General features: G+C 45.7%; 1 protein-coding gene across 1 annotated transcript; it reads right to left on the reverse strand.

Moving 5' to 3' along the window:
* Nucleotides 1-6,270: 6,270 nt before the first annotated feature.
* Nucleotides 6,271-17,739, reverse strand: LOC142784015 (uncharacterized). The gene is made up of 2 exons (XM_075882627.1): nt 17,101-17,739; nt 6,271-7,341 (listed from the first exon to the last, which is right to left on the reverse strand). Exons 1-2 carry the CDS (start codon nt 17,731-17,733, stop codon nt 6,271-6,273), a joined length of 1,704 nt encoding a protein of 567 aa, XP_075738742.1. The 5' UTR covers nt 17,734-17,739.
* Between the last annotated feature and the right edge of the window lie 545 nt (nt 17,740-18,284).

Raw genomic sequence — 18,284 nt, forward strand, 5'->3', positions numbered from 1 at the left:
AAGCAGCATTACAATCAACTTGTAGCTCTCCTCTCTGTTTTCCTTCGTTTCTTTCACTCTTGCGAATTTCGTAGCGCTGCGTTCACCTGGCTCTACTTTCGACTCTCCGGTTTTCATAATAAAGGAGATGTTGGTACTGAATATACATGTCCTTTTCTACAACCTGGCTCTACACTTCCATTGACTGCGCAAGCGCAATGTTGCAGTTAGGCGGCCGATAAGAACAGGCCAGCTTTCTCTCTAAGGGGGAGCAATCTGTAGCGACGTGGCCTCCAACGCGCACCCCGCGGTAAAAGAACGCGCGAAGCAGCATCAAAATCAACTCTTAGCTCTCCTCTCTCTTTTTCCTTCGTTTCTTTCACACTTGTGACTTTCGATGCACTGCGTGCACCTGGCTTTACTTTCGACTCTTCCGTTTTCAGAATAAAGGAGATGTTACCGAAAAGACATGTACTTTTCTACAACTTGTTTCCACACTTCCATTGACTGAGCAACATTGCAGTCAGGTCGCCGATACGAGAATGTCAGCTTCTTCGCTAAGGTGGAGCAATCTGTAGCGACGTGGCCGCAACCGCACACACCGTGGTCTTAGAAACACGCGAAGCAGCACTACAATCAACTTGTAGCTCTTCTCTCTGTTTTTCCTTCGTTTCTTGCACTCTTGCCACATCCGTTGTACTGCGTGCACCTGGCTCTATTTTCGACTCTCTGGTTGTCAGAATAAAGAAGATGTTGTTACTGAAAAGAAATGTCATTTTCTACAACCTGGCTCTACACTTCCAATTACTGCGGAATGTTGCAATTAGGCAGCCGATACAAACAGGTCAGCTTCTTCGCTAAGGGAGAGCAATCTGTAGCGGCATGGCCACCACCGCACACACCGCGGTCTTACAAACACGCGAAGCAGCATTACAATCAACTTGTAGCTCTTCTATCTGTTTTTCCTTCGTTTTTTCACTCTTGCTACTTTCGTTGCACTGAGTGTACATGGCTCTATTTTCGACTCTGGTTGTCAGATTAAAGCAGATGTTGTTACTGAAAAGACATGTCCTTTTCTACAACCTGGCTCTACACTTACACTGGCTGCGCAATGTCGCAGTTAGGCGGCCGATAAACACAGGCCAGCTTCCTCGCTAGGGGGGAGCAATCTGTAGCGTCGTGGCCACCACCGCGCACCCCGCGGTCATAAAAACACGCGAAGCAGCATTACAATCAACTTGTAGCTCTCCTCTCTGTTTTTCCTTCGTTTTTTTCACTCTTGCGACTTTCGTTGCACTGCGTGCACCTGGCTCTACTTTAGACTCTCCCGTTTTCAGAATAAAAGTGATGTTACCGAAAAGACATGTACTTTTCTACAAGTTGGCTCCACACTTCCATTTACTGCGCAACGTTGCAGTCAGGTCGCCGATACAAACATGTCAGCTTCTTCGCTAAGGTGGAGAAATCTGTAGCGACGTGGCCGCAACCGCACACACCGCGGTCATAGAAACACGCGAAGCAGCATTACAATCAACTTGTAGCTCTTCTCTCTGTTTTTTCTTCGTTTCTTGCACTCTTGCCACATCCGTTGTACTGCGTGCACCTGGCTCTATTTTCGACTCCCTGGTTGTCAAAATAAAGCAAATGTTGTTTCTACAACCTGGCTCTACGCTTCCACTAATTGCACACTGTTGCAGTTAGGTGGCCGACAAAAGCAGGCCAGCTTCCTCTCAAAGGGGGGAGCAATCTGTAGCGACGTGGCCGCCACCGCGCACTCCGCGGTAAAAAAACACGCGAAGCAGCTTCACAATCTGCTTGCTGCTCTCCTCTCTGTTTAAACTTTGTTTCTTTCACTCTTGCGACTTTCGTTGCACTGCGTGCACCTGGCTCTACTTTCGACTCTCCGGTTTTCAGAATAAAGGATATCTTGTTACCGAAAAGACATGTACTTTTCTACAACCTGGCTCCACACTTCCATTGACTGCGCAACGCTGCAGTCACGTCGCCGACACAAACATGTCAGCTTCTTCGCTAAGATGGAGCCATCTGTAGCGACCTGGCCACCACCGCGCACCCCGCGGTCATAAAAACACGCGAAGCAGCATTACAATCAACTTGTAACTCTCCTCTCCGTTTTTTCTTCGTTTCTTTCACTCTTGCGACTTTCGTTGCACTGCCTGCTCCTGGCTCTACTTGCGACTCTCCGGTTTTCAGAATAAAGGAGATGTTGTTACCGAAAAGACATGTACTTTTCTACAACCTTGCTCCACACTTCCATTGACTGCGCAACGTGGCAGTCAGGTCGCCGATACAAACATGTCAGCTTCTTCGCTAAGGTGGAGCAATCTGTAGTGACGTGGCCGCAACCGCACACACCGCGGTCATAAAAACACGCAAAGCAGCATAACAATCAACTTGTAGCTCTTTTCTCTGTTTTTCCTTCGTTTCTTGCACTCTTGCCACTTCCGTTGTACTGCGTGCACCTTGTTCTACTTTCGACTCTGGTTGTCAGAATACAGCAGATGTTGTTACTGAAAAGACATGTCCTTTTCTACAACCTGGCTCTACACTTCCATTGACTGCGCAATGCTGCAGTTAGGCGGCTGATAAAAACAGGCCAGCTTCCTCTCTGAGGGGGGAGCAATCTGTAGCGACGTGGCCTCCAACGTGCACCCCGTGGTCTAATAAACACGCGAAGCATCATCAAAATCAACTTGTAGCTCTCCTGTCTATTTTTACTTTGTTTTTTTTTCACTCATGCCACTTTCCTTGCACTGATTTCACCTGGCTCTATTTTCGACTCTCTGGTTGTCAAAATAAAGCAGATGTTGTTACTGAAAAGACATCTCCTTTTCTACAACCTGGCTCTAAACTTCCACAGAGTGCGCACTGTTGCAGTTAGATGCCGATAAAAACGGGCCAGCTTTCTCTCCAAGGGGGGAGCAATCTGTAGCGACGTGGCAGCCACCGCGTACCCCGTGGTCTAAACAACACGCGAAGCAGCATCAAAATCAACTTGTAGCTCTTCTCTCTGTTTTTCCTTCGTTTTTATTTGTTTATTTATTACATACTGCAGACCATGGTTAGGTCCAAGCAGGGGGGCACAAGAAGATAAAATGCAAAAATACAAACAATACAAGCAAACAAGGCACTTATACATGGGGTAATTCATTCCATTCTTGTATCGTACGCGGAAAAATAGAGTACTTGAAGGTGTCAGTAGCAGCAAAATATGGGGCGAAAGCACTCGGGTTGTGGTGCCTAGTAGGCCTTGTTTGTAACGGTGACAAGAATGGAGATGGGTCAATGGACAGTGCACCTTTACTTAGTCAAGAAAGGAAATCAAGACGGAAGCACTTTCTCCTGGATTCAAGGCTGGGGATTTTGTTAGCAAGCATTATTTGTGAGGGAGAATCAGTACGTGAGTATTTAGAGTAAATAAATCTTACAGCTTTTCTCTGAATTCTTTCTATTTTACGGATGTTGTGATTAGTGTAGGGGTCCCAGACTATACAGGCATATTCGAGCTTAGGTCTAATAAAAGTAAAGTAGCTGAGGAGCTTGACGTTAGAAGGGGAGTTTCTGAGTTTGTGTTTTAAGAAGCATAGCTTACGAAAGGCAGATGAGCAAGTATTGTCAATGTGTAAATTCCACGAGAGATTGCTGGTTAGTGTGACACCGAGGTATTTATGACTGGTGACTTGTTTCAATGGCGATGTTCCTAGTGTGTATTCATAGTCGTACGGAACTTACTTTCGTGTTATGCGAAGATACAGTGTTTTGTCGGCGTTCAGCACCATTCCCCAGTTCTTGCACCATTCAAGTATATTATTAAGATTGGTATTAAGTTCACACTGATCAGCACAGCACGAAACATCCCGAAACAAGACTGCATCATCCGCGAACAACCGAATTTGCACACCAGTTGTAATTACATTAACAATATCATTTATATACAGTATGAAAAGCAATGGACCCAGCACACTTCCCTGAGGAACTCCCGAAGTGACATCAAGATAGCCGGACCCTATTCCATCTATTATGACCAGTTGTTTGCTCTTTGTCGAGTAATTTGCAACCCATGTGACCAAAATTTCGGGGAGGCCAATATTTCGCATCTTAAGAATTAATTTGTCATGTGGTACCTTATCGAATGCTTTACTGAAGTCTAGAAATATTGCATCTATTTGACCGGTGTTGTCTAAGGTGTGTGCAAACGAATGAAATACTGTAACTAACTGTGTGACGGTGGAGTACCCTTTCCTGAACCCGTGCTGGAAACCTGTTAGAATATTATGCTCGTTTAAGTATTCAAGAATGCGAGTGGCGACAATGTGTTCCATTAGTTTGCAACAAGAAGATGTTAGTGATATTGGACGGTAATTCTGAAAACATAGGCGGTCGCCCTTTTTAAAGATAGGTACAACCAGAGCTATCTTCCAGTCTTCGGGGAGCTCGCCATACATTAAAGAAGTACGAAATAAAACAACAAGAAATTTAGCCAGTGACTCAGCATAGCGACGAAGAAATATGTTTGGAATGCTGTCGGGACCACATGATTTTTTTGTATTAAGGTTCAAAAGCATAGATAACACACCAGAGTAAGAAATAAAGCCAACATCACTAGGACGATACACTGCGGTATGCGCCAACATACATGCGCAAGAATCAGAGAATACACTTTGAAAGTACTGGTTAAAATGCTGAGCAATTGCCTGCGGGTCTGAAATAACAGAACCATTTACTACAATTTCCTTCACCGGCTTCTTTTTTTCAGAAATATAATTCCAAAATTTACTGGGGTCATTTTTAATAAAATTAGGCAACAATGTTTTAAAATAATAGTCTTTGGAGCCACGAACCTCACGTGCCAAAGTATTCTTTATCTCTTCTACAACGGGCGATTGTACATGTCTTTTTTTAAGCGTTTAATTCTTCGCTTAAGGTGAATTATCTTCCGGGTTACCCAGGGCGTGTGTTTATAGACTCGTTTGCGCTTGTTTGGCACAAAATTTTGTACGCAGTGTTGGCACATTTCTTTAAATTTATTCCAAAGGGCGCATACGTCGTCCCCATCAAAATCATCAAGGGAAGATTCCAAATGCTCAATTATACATTCATCGTTAGCTCGTGAATAATCCTTGAAAGAGCGTGATGAACATTTATCAGTACTGACAGACCGACCCAATGGCAGAGCGGTACAAACAAGATGATGATCTGACAAGCCCTTTTCTACTGTTACTGTACTCTCTCTAAAGTCGCGGTGAACGAATACAAGATCTAGTACAGAACTGGATGTAGCGTTCACACGAGTGGGTTCTTTAACTAATTGGATCAAGTCGTGAGTAAGCATTATATCAAACAAAATATGTATTTGTTTTTTGGATTCATAGTCTGTCTGGAACCGCTCCCAGTTGACTCCTGGGAAGTTGAAGTCACCAATCAGTATTATTTTGCTATTTTGGAACTGGAGCATGTGATCCCGTAATTTGGCAACGTAATCAATTCCGGCATCCGGCGGTCTATAAAGAGCATAAAGAATGAAACTGAAGCCCCAACAAGACAATCTAAGACATGCGCACTCAAGCCCAAAAGGATTATCAACAAAGACGGCTTCGATTGATCTCTTGATCAAAACGACAACCCCGCCCCCCCTAGATTCCCTATCTTTCCGGTATATATTGTAACCAGGGGGGAAAACGTGGTCGTCACTTACATCACTGCGCAACCAGGTTTCAGTGACTACCGCAATGTGAGGGTCATGTTGAAGTAACAGAATTTCGAACTGTTCTGTTTTGTTATTGACACTTCGTGCATTTAAATTGATGATTCGCAGCTGTCGTTCCTTGCAAATGTTTATGTTATTTTGTGCGCCGTGTTTGTTAAAGGGTATGGAATGGTTCATTTGGTGTTTACTCTTGCCTAGTGTGATGACCCTACTGCCAATGCATGGAGCCGTGTCATTGGGCGGCTCCTGTTCATGGCGTCGTTTTTTTGTAGTGGTACTCGTTCATTTTTATCGCTGTCCCAGACATAGGCTTTACCGTTTATGTACAATTTGGTAAATGCTAATGCAACTTTCTCCTTTTTATCGCGATTCGGTTTGGCACTTTCCCACAGTTTCTTACGTACATTTCGTACTTTTTTTGAAAAATCCTCCCCAATTGAAAAATTAGTATTTTTCAGTTTATGACCGTTCTTTAGTATACTGCTCTTATCTCTCATGTCAAGCAGTTTGAAGATTACAGGTCGTGTCTTGATTGGATCGGGCCTTCCTAAACGATGAATCCGTTATATTGCAACCAGATTCAGTTCCAGAGTGCCCTCAATGATTTCACTGTTCACTACGTGCTCTAGCCTTTCGTTGGTCTCTTTTTCAACCTCAGGTATGCCGTAAACAATCAAATTTGATCTCCTGCTGTAGTTTTCTAATTCATCAATTCTATTCTCTAGAACCAGGATTTGAGCACTCTGTTCCTGGTACGCCTCCACCTTCTGTTCCAGTCGCGTGAGGGTATCCATTTTGCTTTCTATGTTGACCAATCGGGTCTCTTTTATTTCCTTAATATCGCTAGCAATTGCTTCTAGCTGCTTAGAGATTTGCGTCAATTCCGGGCCAGGGTTTGTTTCAATATCTCCACCAAGTAGTAACAACAATTTCTTTAGTACAGACGTGGTGGTACACATCATGACACACAATTGTGGGCACGGCAGCACAAGCAAAAAAAGGTCGCTAGTACGGATACACTTCTCGTTTGGTAATCTCACCTGCGTAAAGAAGATCAGCGGATTGTAAGACCACCGCATACTGCCAGTGCCGCCGTGCCCACTGAGCTTGAGGAACGGAGGTAGCTTATATGTAGTCCAGATGCACGATGGCGCCACCTGCAGGCTGACATCCTCCGCTGTAAGCAACGACGTAGACGATCCGTGAGATAGTCCATCCAACGACGTTGGTAGCGGCAGGCAAGACACGTGCTGTCTTGAATGGTGGTCAAGCGCAGATAGGCCTCCGACAAACGATCCCGGGTGACTGGCATTCGCACGCCCGAACAAGCCGAGAAGCTGCGTAAAGAAGATCAGCGGATTGTAAGACCACCGCATACTGCCAGTGCCGCCGTGCCCACTGAGCTTGAGGAACGGAGGTAGCTTATATGTAATCCAGATGCACGATGGCGCCGCCTGCAGGCTGACATCCTCCGCTGTAAGCAACGACGTAGACGATCCGTGAGATAGTCCATCCAACGACGTTGGTAGCGGCAGGCAAGACACGTGCTGTCTTGAATGGTGGTCATGCGCAGATAGGCCTCCGACAAACGATCCCGGGTGACTGGCATTCGCACGCCCGAACAAGCCGAGAAGCTGCGTAAAGAAGATCAGCGGATTGTAAGACCACCGCATACTGCCAGTGCCGTCGTTTCGTTCACTCTTGCGACTTTTGATGCACTGCGCGCACCTGGCTTTACTTTCGACTCTCCCGTTTTCAGGATAAAGGAGATGTTACCGAAAAGACATGTACTTTTCTACAACTTGGCTCCACACTTATATTGACTGCGCGACGTTGCAGTCAGTTCGCCGATACGAACATGTCAGCTTCTTCGCTATGGTCGAGCAATCTGTAGCGACGTGGCCGCAACCGCACACACCGTGGTCATAGAAACACGCGAAGCAGCATTACAATCAACTTGAAGCTCTCCTCTCTGTTTTTCCTTCGTTTCTTTCACTCTTGCGACTTTCGTTGCACTGCGTGCACCTGGCTCTACTTTCGACTCTCCGGTTTTCAGAATAAAGGAGAAGTTGTTACCGAAAATACATGTCCTTTTCTACAACCTGGCTCTACACTTCCATTGACTGCGCAATGTTGCAGTTAGGCGGCCGATAAGAACAGGCCAGCTTCCTCTCTAAGGGGAAAGCAATCTGTAGCGACGTCGCCTCCAACGCGCACCCCGTGGTCTAAACAACACGCGAAGCAGCATCAAAATCAACCTGTAGCTCTCCTCTCTATTTTCCTTTGTTTTTTTCACTCTTGCTACTTTCGTTGCACTGAGTTCACGTGGCTCTATATTCGACTCTCTGGTTGTCAAAATAAAGAAGATGTTGTTACTGAAAATACATGTCCTTTTCTACAACCTGGCTCTACACTTCCACTGACTGCGCAATGTTGCAGCTAGGCGGCCGATAAACACAGGCCAGCTTCCTCGCTAAGGGGGGAGCAAGCTGAAGCGTCGTGGGCACCACCGCGCACCCCGCGGTCATAAAAACACGCGAAGCAGCATTACAATCATCTTGTAGCTCTCCTCTCTCTTTTTCCTTTGTTTCTTTCACTCTTGCGACTTTCGTTGCACTGCGTGCACCTGGCTCCACTTTCGACTATCCCGTTTTCAGAATAAAGGAGATGTTACCGAACAGATATCTACTTTTTTCTACAACTTGGCTCCACACTTCCATTGACTGTGCAACGTTGCACTCAGTTCGCCGATACGAACATGTCAGCTTCTTTGCTAAGGTAGAGCAATCTGTAGCGATGTGGCCGCAACCGCACACACCGTGGTCATAAAAACACGCGAAGCAGCATTACAATCAACTTGTAGCTTTCCTCTGTGTTTTTCCTTCGTTTCTTTCCCTCTTGCTACTTTCGTTGCACTGAGTGCACGTGGCTCTATTTTCGACTCTCTGGTTGTCAAAATAAAGCAAATGTTGTTTCTGAAAAGACATCTCCTTTTCTACAACCTGCCTCTACACTTCCACTAAGTGCGCACTGTTGCGGTTAGGTGGCCGATAAAAGCAGGCCAGCTTCCTCTCAAAGGGGGGAGCAATCTGTAGCGACGTGGCCGCCACCGCGCACCCCGCGGTAAAAAAACACGTGAAGCAGCATCACAGTCAGCTTGCTGCTCTCCTCTCTGTTTAAACTTCGTTTCTTTCACTCTTGCGACTTTCGTTGCACTGCGTGCCATTGCTCTACTTTCTACTTTCCAGGTTTCAGAATAAAGCAGATGTTGTTACCAAAAAGACATGTTCTTTTTTACTACCTGGCTCCACACCTTCATTGACTGCGCAATGTTGCAGTAAGGTGGCCGATAAAAACAGGCCAGCTTCCTCTTTAAGGGGATAGCAATCTGTAGCGACATGGCCGCCACCGCACACACCGCGGTCTTACAAACACGCGAAGCAGCATTACAATCAACTTGTAGCTCGTCTCTCTGTTTTTCCTTCGTTTTTTTCACTCTTGCTACTTTCGTTGCACTGAGTGTACCTGGCTCTATTTTCGACTCTGGTTGTCAGAATAAAGCAGATGTTGTTACTGAAAAGACATGTCTTTTTCTACAACCTGGCTCTACACTTCCACTGACTGCGCCATGTTGCAGTTAGGCGGCCGATAAAAACAGGCCAGCTTCCTCTCTAAGGGGGGAGCAATCTGTAGCGACGTGGCCACCGATGCGCACCCCGTGGTCTAATAAACACGCGAAGCAGCATCAAAATCAACCTGTAGCTCTCCTCTCTATTTTCCTTTGTTTTTTTCACTCTTGCTACTTTCGTTGCACTGAGTGCACGTGGCTCTATTTTCGACTTTCTGGTTGTCAAAATAAAGCAAATGTTGTTACTGAAAAGACATCTCCATTTTTACAACCTGGCTCTACACTTGCACTAAGTGCGCAATGTTGCAGTTAGGTGGGCGATAAACCCCGGCCAGCTTCCTCGCTAAGGAGGGAGCAATCTGTAGCGACGTGGCCACCACCGCGCACGCCGCAGTCGTAAAAACACGCGAAGCAGCATTACAATCAACTTGTAGCTCTTCTCTCTGTTTTTCCTTCGTTTCTTTCACTCTTGCGACTTTCGATGCACTGCGTGCACCTGGCTCTACTTTCTACACTCCAGTTTTCAGAATAAAGGAGATGTTTCCGAAAAGACATGTACTTTTCTACAACTTGGCTCCACACTTCCATTGAATGCGCAACGTTGCAGTCAGGTCACCGATACAAACATGTCAGCTTCTTCATTAGGTGGAGCAATCTGTAGCGACGTGGCCGCCACTGCGCACCCCGCGGTCATAAAAACACGCGAAGCAGCTTTACAAGCAACTAGCTACTCTCCACCCTGTTTTTCCTTCGTTTCTTGCACTCTTGCCGCTTCCGTTACACTGCGTGTATCTGGCTCTATTTTCGACTCTGGTTTTCAGAATAAAGGAGATGTTGTTACCGAAAAGACATGTACTTTTCTACAACCTGGCTCCACACTTCAATCGACTGCGCAACGTTGCATTCAGGTCGCCGAAACAAACATGTCAGCTTCTTCTCTAAGGTGGAGCAATCTGTAGCGACGTGGCCGCAACCGCCACACCGAGGTCATAAAAACACTCGAAGAAGCATTACAATCAACTTGTAGCTCTTCTCTCTTTTTTTTCTTCGTTTGTTGCACTCTTGCCACTTTCGTTGTACTGCGTGCACCTTGCACTATTTACAACTCTGGTTGTCAGATTAAAGCAGATGTTGTTACTGAAAAGACATGTCCTTTCTACAACCTGGCTCTACACTTCCATTGACTGCGCAATGTTGCAGTTAGGTGGCCGATTAAAACAGGCCAGCTTCCTCGCTAATGTAAGAGGAATTTGTATCGACGTGGCCGCCATCGCGCACCCCGCCGTCATAAAAACACGCGAAGCAGCTTTACAATCAACTAGCTGCTCTCCTCCCTGTTTTTCCTTCGTTTCTTGCACTCTTGCCACTTCCGTTACACTGCGTGTACCTGGCTCTATTTTCGACTCTGGTTGTCAGAATAAAGCAGGTGTTGTTACTGAAAATACATGTCTTTTTCTACAACCTGGCTCTACAATTCCATCGACTGCGCAATGTTGTAGTTAGACGGCCGATAAAAACCGGCCAGCTTCCTCTCTGAGGGGGAAGCAATCTGTAGCGACGTGGCCTCCAACGCGCAGCCCATGGTCATAGAAACACGCGAAGCAGCATTACAATCAACTTGTAGCTCTTCTCTGTGTTTTTACTTCGTTTCTTGCAATCTTGTGACTTTCGTTGCACTGCGTGCGCCTGGCTCTACTTTCGACTCTCCGGTTTTCAGAATAAAGGAGATGTTGTTACCTAAAATACATGTCCTTCTCTACAACCTGGCTTTACACTTCCATTGACTGCGCAATGTTGCAGTTAGATGGCCGTTAAAAACGGGCCAGCTTCTTCGCTAAGGTGGAGCATTCTGTAGTGACGTGGCCGCAACCGCACACCCCGTGGTCCTAAAAACACGCGAAGCAGCATTACAATCAACTTGTAGCTCTTCTCTCTGTTTTTCCTTCGTTTTTTTTCACTCTTGCTACTTTCGTTGCATTGAGTGCACCTGGCTCTATTTTAGACTCTCTGGGTGTCAAAATAAAGAAGATGTTGTTACTGAAAAGACATCTCCTTTTCTACAACCTGGCTCTACACTTCCATGTAGTGCGCACTGTTGCAGTTAGGCGGCTGATAAACACAGGCCAGCTTCCTTGCTAAGGTGGAGCAATCTGTGGCGACGTGGCCGCAACCACACACACCGTGGTCATAGAAACACGCGAAGCAGCATTACAATCAACATGTAGCTCTTCTCTCTGTTTTTCCTTCGTTTCTTGCACTCTTGCCACTTCCGTTGTACTGGGAGCAACTTGCTCTAGTTTCGACTTTGGTTGTCAGAATTAAGCAGATGTTGTTACTGAAAATACGTGTCCTTTTCTACAACCTGGCTCTACACTACCACTGACTGCGCAATGTTGCAGTTAGGCGGCCGATAAACACAGGCCAGCTTTCTCGCTAAGGGGGGAGCAAGCTGTAGCCTCGTGGCCACCACCGCGCACCCCGCTGTCATAAAAACACGCGAAGCAGCATTACAATCAACTTGTAGCTTTCCTCTCTGTTTTTTCTTCGTTTCTTGCACTCTTGCCACATCCGTTGTACTGCGTGCACCTGGCTCTATTTTCGACTCCCTGGTTGTCAAAATAAAGCAAATGTTGTTTCTACAACCTGGCTCTACGCTTCCACTAATTGCACACTGTTGCAGTTAGGTGGCCGACAAAAGCAGGCCAGCTTCCTCTCAAAGGGGGGAGCAATCTGTAGCGACGTGGCCGCCACCGCGCACTCCGCGGTAAAAAAACACGCGAAGCAGCTTCACAATCTGCTTGCTGCTCTCCTCTCTGTTTAAACTTCGTTTCTTTCACTCTTGCGACTTTCGTTGCACTGCGTGCACCTGGCTCTACATTCGACTCTCCGGTTTTCAGAATAAAGGATATCTTGTTACCGAAAAGACATGTACTTTTCTACAACCTGGCTCCACCCTTCCATTGACTGCGCAACGCTGCAGTCACGTCGCCGACACAAACATGTCAGCTTCTTCGCTAAGATGGAGCAATCTGTAGCGACCTGGCCACCACCGCGCACCCCGCGGTCATAAAAACACGCGAAGCAGCATTACAATCAACTTGTAACTCTGCTCTCCGTTTTTTCTTCGTTTCTTTCACTCTTGCGACTTTCGTTGCACTGCCTGCTCCTGGCTCTACTTGCGACTCTCCGGTTTTCAGAATAAAGGAGATGTTGTTACCGAAAAGACATGTACTTTTCTACAACCTTGCTCCACACTTCCATTGACTGCGCAACGTGGCAGTCAGGTCGCCGATACAAACATGTCAGCTTCTTCGCTAAGGTGGAGCAATCTGTAGTGACGTGGCCGCAACCGCACACACCGCGGTCATAAAAACACGCAAAGCAGCATAACAATCAACTTGTAGCTCTTTTCTCTGTTTTTCCTTCGTTTCTTGCACTCTTGCCACTTCCGTTGTACTGCGTGCACCTTGTTCTACTTTCGACTCTGGTTGTCAGAATACAGCAGATGTTGTTACTGAAAAGACATGTCCTTTTCTACAACCTGGCTCTACACTTCCATTGACTGCGCAATGCTGCAGTTAGGCGGCTGATAAAAACAGGCCAGCTTCCTCTCTGAGGAGGGAGCAATCTGTAGCGACGTGGCCTCCAACGTGCACCCCGTGGTCTAATAAACACGCGAAGCATCATCAAAATCAACTTGTAGCTCTCCTGTCTATTTTTCCTTTGTTTTTTTTTCACTCATGCCACTTTCCTTGCACTGATTTCACCTGGCTCTATTTTCGACTCTCTGGTTGTCAAAATAAAGCAGATGTTGTTACTGAAAAGACATCTCCTTTTCTACAACCTGGCTCTACACTTCCACAGAGTGCGCACTGTTGCAGTTAGACGGCCGATAAAAACGGGCCAGCTTTCTCTCCTAGGGGGGAGCAATCTGTAGCGACGTGGCAGCCACCGCGCACCCCGTGGTCTAAACAACACGCGAAGCAGCATCAAAATCAACTTGTAGCTCTTCTCTCTGTTTTTCCTTCGTTTTTATTTGTTTATTTAATACATACTGCAGACCATGGTTAGGTCCAAGCAGGGGGGCACAAGAAGATAAAATGCAAAAATACAAACAATACAAGCAAACAAGGCACTTATACATGGGGTAATTCATTCCATTCTTGTATCGTACGCGGAAAAAAAGAGTACTTGAAGGTGTCAGTAGCAGCAAAATATGGGGCGAAAGCACTCGGGTTGTGGTGCCTAGTAGGTCTTGTTTGTAACGGTGACAAGAATGGAGATGGGTCAATGGACAGTGCACGTTTACTTAGTCAAGAAAGGAAATCAAGACGGAAGCACTTTCTCCTGGTTTCAAGGCTGGGGATTTTGTTAGCAAGCATTATTTGTGAGGGAGAATCAGTACGTGAGTATTTAGAGTAAATAAATCTTACAGCTTTTCTCTGAATTCTTTCTATTTTACGGATGTTGTGATTAGTGTAGGGGTCCCAGACTATACAGGCATATTCGAGCTTAGGTCTAATAAAAGTAAAGTAGCTGAGGAGCTTGACGTCAGAAGGGGAATTTCTGAGTTTGTGTTTTAAGAAGCATAGCTTACGAAAGGCAGATGAGCAAATATTGTAAATGTGTAAATTCCACGAGAGATTGCTGGTTAGTGTGACACCGAGGTATTTATGACTGGTGACTTGTTTCAATGGCGATGTTCCTAGTGTGTATTGATAGTCGTACGGAACTTACTTTCGTGTTATGCGAAGATACAGTGTTTTGTCGGCGTTCAGCACCATTCCCCAGTTCTTGCACCATTCAAGTATATTATTAAGATTGGTATTAAGTTCACACTGATCAGCACAGCACGAAACATCCCGAAACAAGACTGCATCATCCGCGAACAACCGAATTTGCACACCAGTTGTAATTACATTAACAATATCATTTATATACAGTATGAAAAGCAATGGACCCAGCACACTTCCCTGAGGAACTCCCGAAGTGACATCAAGATAGCCGGACCCTATTCCATCTATTATGACCAGTTGTTTGCTCTTTGTCGAGTAATTTGCAACCCATGTGACCAGAATTTCGGGGAGGCCAATATTTCGCATCTTAAGAATTAATTTGTCATGTGGTACCTTATCGAATGCTTCACTGAAGTCTAGAAATATTGCATCTATTTGACCGGTGTTGTCTAAGGTGTGTGCAAACGAATGAAATACTGTAACTAACTGTGTGACGGTGGAGTACCCTTTCCTGAACCCGTGCTGGAAACCTGTTAGAATATTATGGTCGTTTAAGTATTCAAGAATGCGAGTGGCGACAATGTGTTCCATTAGTTTGCAACAAGAAGATGTTAGTGATATTGGACGGTAATTCTGAAAACATAGGCGGTCGCCCTTTTTATAGATAGGTACAACCAGAGCTATCTTCCAGTCTTCGGGGAGCTCGCCATACATTAAAGAAGTACGAAATAAAACAACAAGAAATTTAGCCAGTGACTCAGCATAGCGACGAAGAAATATGTTTGGAATGCTGACGGGACCACATGATTTTTTTGTATTAAGGTTCAAAAGCATAGATAACACACCAGAGTAAGAAATAAAGCCAACATCACTAGGACGATACACTGCGGTATGCGCCAACATACATGCGCAAGAATCAGAGAATACACTTTGAAAGTACTGGTTAAAATGCTGAGCAATTGCCTGCGGGTCTGAAATAACAGAACCATTCACTACAATTTCCTTCACCGGCTTCTTTTTTTCAGAAATATAATTCCAAAATTTACTGGGGTCATTTTTAATAAAATTAGGCAACAATGTTTTAAAATAATAGTCTTTGGAGCCACGAACCTCACGTGCCAAAGTATTCTTTATCTCTTCTACAACGGGCGATTGTACATGTCTTTTTTTTAAGCGTTTAATTCTTCGCTTAAGGTGAATTATCTTCCGGGTTACCCAGGGCGTGTGTTTATAGACTCGTTTGCGCTTGTTTGGCACAAAATTTTGTACGCAGTGTTGGCACATTTCTTTAAATTTACTCCAAAGGGCGCATACGTCGTCCCCATCAAAATCATCAAGGGAAGATTCCAAATGCTCAATTATACATTCATCGTTAGCTCGTGAATAATCCTTGAAAGAGCGTGATGAACATTTATCAGTACTGACAGACCGACCCAATGGCAGAGCGGTACAAACAAGATGATGATCTGACAAGCCCTTTTCTACTGTTACTGTACTCTCTCTAAAGTCGCGGTGAACGAATACAAGATCTAGTACAGAACTGGATGTAGCGTTCACACGAGTGGGTTCTTTAACTAATTGGATCAAGTCGTGAGTAAGCATTATATCAAACAAAATATGTATTTGTTTTTTGGATTCATAGTCTGTCTGGAACCGCTCCCAGTTGACTCCTGGGAAGTTGAAGTCACCAATCAGTATTATTTTGCTATTTTGGAACTGGAGCATGTGATCCCGTAATTTGGCAACGTAATCAATTCCGGCATCCGGCGGTCTATAAAGAGCATAAAGAATGAAACTGAAGCCCCAACAAGACAATCTAAGACATGCGCACTCAAGCCCAAAAGGATTATCAACAAAGACGGCTTCTATTGATCTCTTGATCAAAACGACAACCCCGCCCCCCCTAGATTCCCTATCTTTCCGGTATATATTGTAACCAGGGGGGAAAACGTGGTCGTCACTTACATCACTGCGCAACCAGGTTTCAGTGACTACCGCAATGTGAGGGTCATGTTGAAGTAACAGAATTTCGAACTGTTCTGTTTTGTTATTGACACTTCGTGCATTTAAATTGATGATTCGCAGCTGTCGTTCCTTGCAAATGTTTAGGTTATTTTGTGCGCCGTGTTTGTTAAAGGGTATGGAATGGTTCATTTGGTGTTTACTCTTGCCTAGTGTGATGACCCTACTGCCAATGCATGGAGCCGTGTCATTGGGCGGCTCCTGTTCATGGCGTCGTTTTTTTGTAGTGGTACTCGTTCATTTTTATCGCTGTCCCAGACATAGGCTTTACCGTTTATGTACAATTTGGTAAATGCTAATGCAACTTTCTCCTTTTTATCGCGATTCGGTTTGGCACTTTCCCACAGTTTCTTACGTACATTTCGTACTTTTTTTGAAAAATCCTCCCCAATTGAAAAATTAGTATTTTTCAGTTTATGACCGTTCTTTAGTATACTGCTCTTATCTCTCATGTCAAGCAGTTTGAAGATTACAGGTCGTGTCTTGATTGGATCGGGCCTTCCTAAACGATGAATCCGTTATATTGCAACCAGATTCAGTTCCAGAGTGCCCTCAATGATTTCACTGTTCACTACGTGCTCTAGCCTTTCGTTGGTCTCTTTTTCAACCTCAGGTATGCTGTAAACAATCAAATTTGATCTCCTGCTGTAGTTTTCTAATTCATCAATTCTATTCTCTAGAACCAGGATTTGAGCACTCATAGAGGCCACTTGTTCCTGGTACGCCTCCACCTTCTGTTCCAGTCGCGTGAGGGTATCCATTTTGCTTTCTATGTTGACCAATCGGGTCTCTTTTATTTCCTTAATATCGCTAGCAATTGCTTCTAGCTGCTTAGAGATTTGCGTCAATTGCGGGCCAGGGTTTGTTTCAATATCTCCACCAAGTAGTAACAACAATTTCTTTAGTACAGACGTGGTGGTACACATCATGACACACAATTGTGGGCACGGCAGCACAAGCAAAAAAAGGTCGCTAGTACGGATACACTTCTCGTTTGGTAATCTCACCTGCGTAAAGAAGATCAGCGGATTGTAAGACCACCGCATACTGCCAGTGCCGCCGTGCCCACTGAGCTTGAGGAACGGAGGTAGCTTATATGTAGTCCAGATGCACGATGGCGCCACCTGCAGGCTGACATCCTCCGCTGTAAGCAACGACGTAGACGATCCGTGAGATAGTCCATCCAACGACGTTGGTAGCGGCAGGCAAGACACGTGCTGTCTTGAATGGTGGTCAAGCGCAGATAGGCCTCCGACAAACGATCCCGGGTGACTGGCATTCGCACGCCCGAACAAGCCGAGAAGCTGCGTAAAGAAGATCAGTGGATTGTAAGACCACCGCATACTGCCAGTGCCGCCGTGCCCACTGAGCTTGAGGAACGGAGGTAGCTTATATGTAGTCCAGATGCACGATGGCGCCGCCTGCAGGCTGACATCCTCCGCTGTAAGCAACGACGTAGACGATCCGTGAGATAGTCCATCCAACGACGTTGGTAGCGGCAGGCAAGACACGTGCTGGGTTGAATGGTGGTCATGCGCAGATAGGCCTCCGACAAACGATCCCGGGTGACTGGCATTCGCACGCCCGAACAAGCCGAGAAGCTGCGTAAAGAAGATCAGCGGATTGTAAGACCACCGCATACTGCCAGTGCCGTCGTTTCGTTCACTCTTGCGACTTTTGATGCACTGCGCGCACCTGGCTTTACTTTCGACTCTCCCGTTTTCAGGATAAAGGAGATGTTACCGAAAAGACATGTACTTTTCTACAACTTGGCTCCACACTTCCATTGACTGCGCGACGTTGCAGTCAGGACGCCGATACGAACAAGTCAGCTTCTTCGCTATGGTGGAGCAATCTGTAGCGACGTGGCCGCAACCGCACACACCGTGGTCATAGAAACACGCGAAGCAGCATTGCAATCAACTTGTAGCTCTTCTCTCTGTTTTTCCTTCGTTTCTTGAACTCTTGCCACATCCATTGTACTGCGTGCACCTGGCTCTATTTTCGACTCCCTGGTTGTCAGTATAAAGCAGATGTTGTTATTGAAAAGACATGTCATTTTCTACAACCTGGCTCTACACTTCCAATTACTGCGCAACGTTGCAGTAAGGCGGCCGATAAACACAGGCCTGCTTCCTCGCTAAGGTGGGAGCAAGCTGTAGCCTCGTGGCCACCACCGCGCACCCCGCAG

Source organism: Rhipicephalus microplus, unplaced genomic scaffold, assembly GCF_043290135.1.
Source record: "Rhipicephalus microplus isolate Deutch F79 unplaced genomic scaffold, USDA_Rmic scaffold_13, whole genome shotgun sequence".
In the NCBI taxonomy this organism is placed as follows: domain Eukaryota; kingdom Metazoa; phylum Arthropoda; class Arachnida; order Ixodida; family Ixodidae; genus Rhipicephalus; species Rhipicephalus microplus.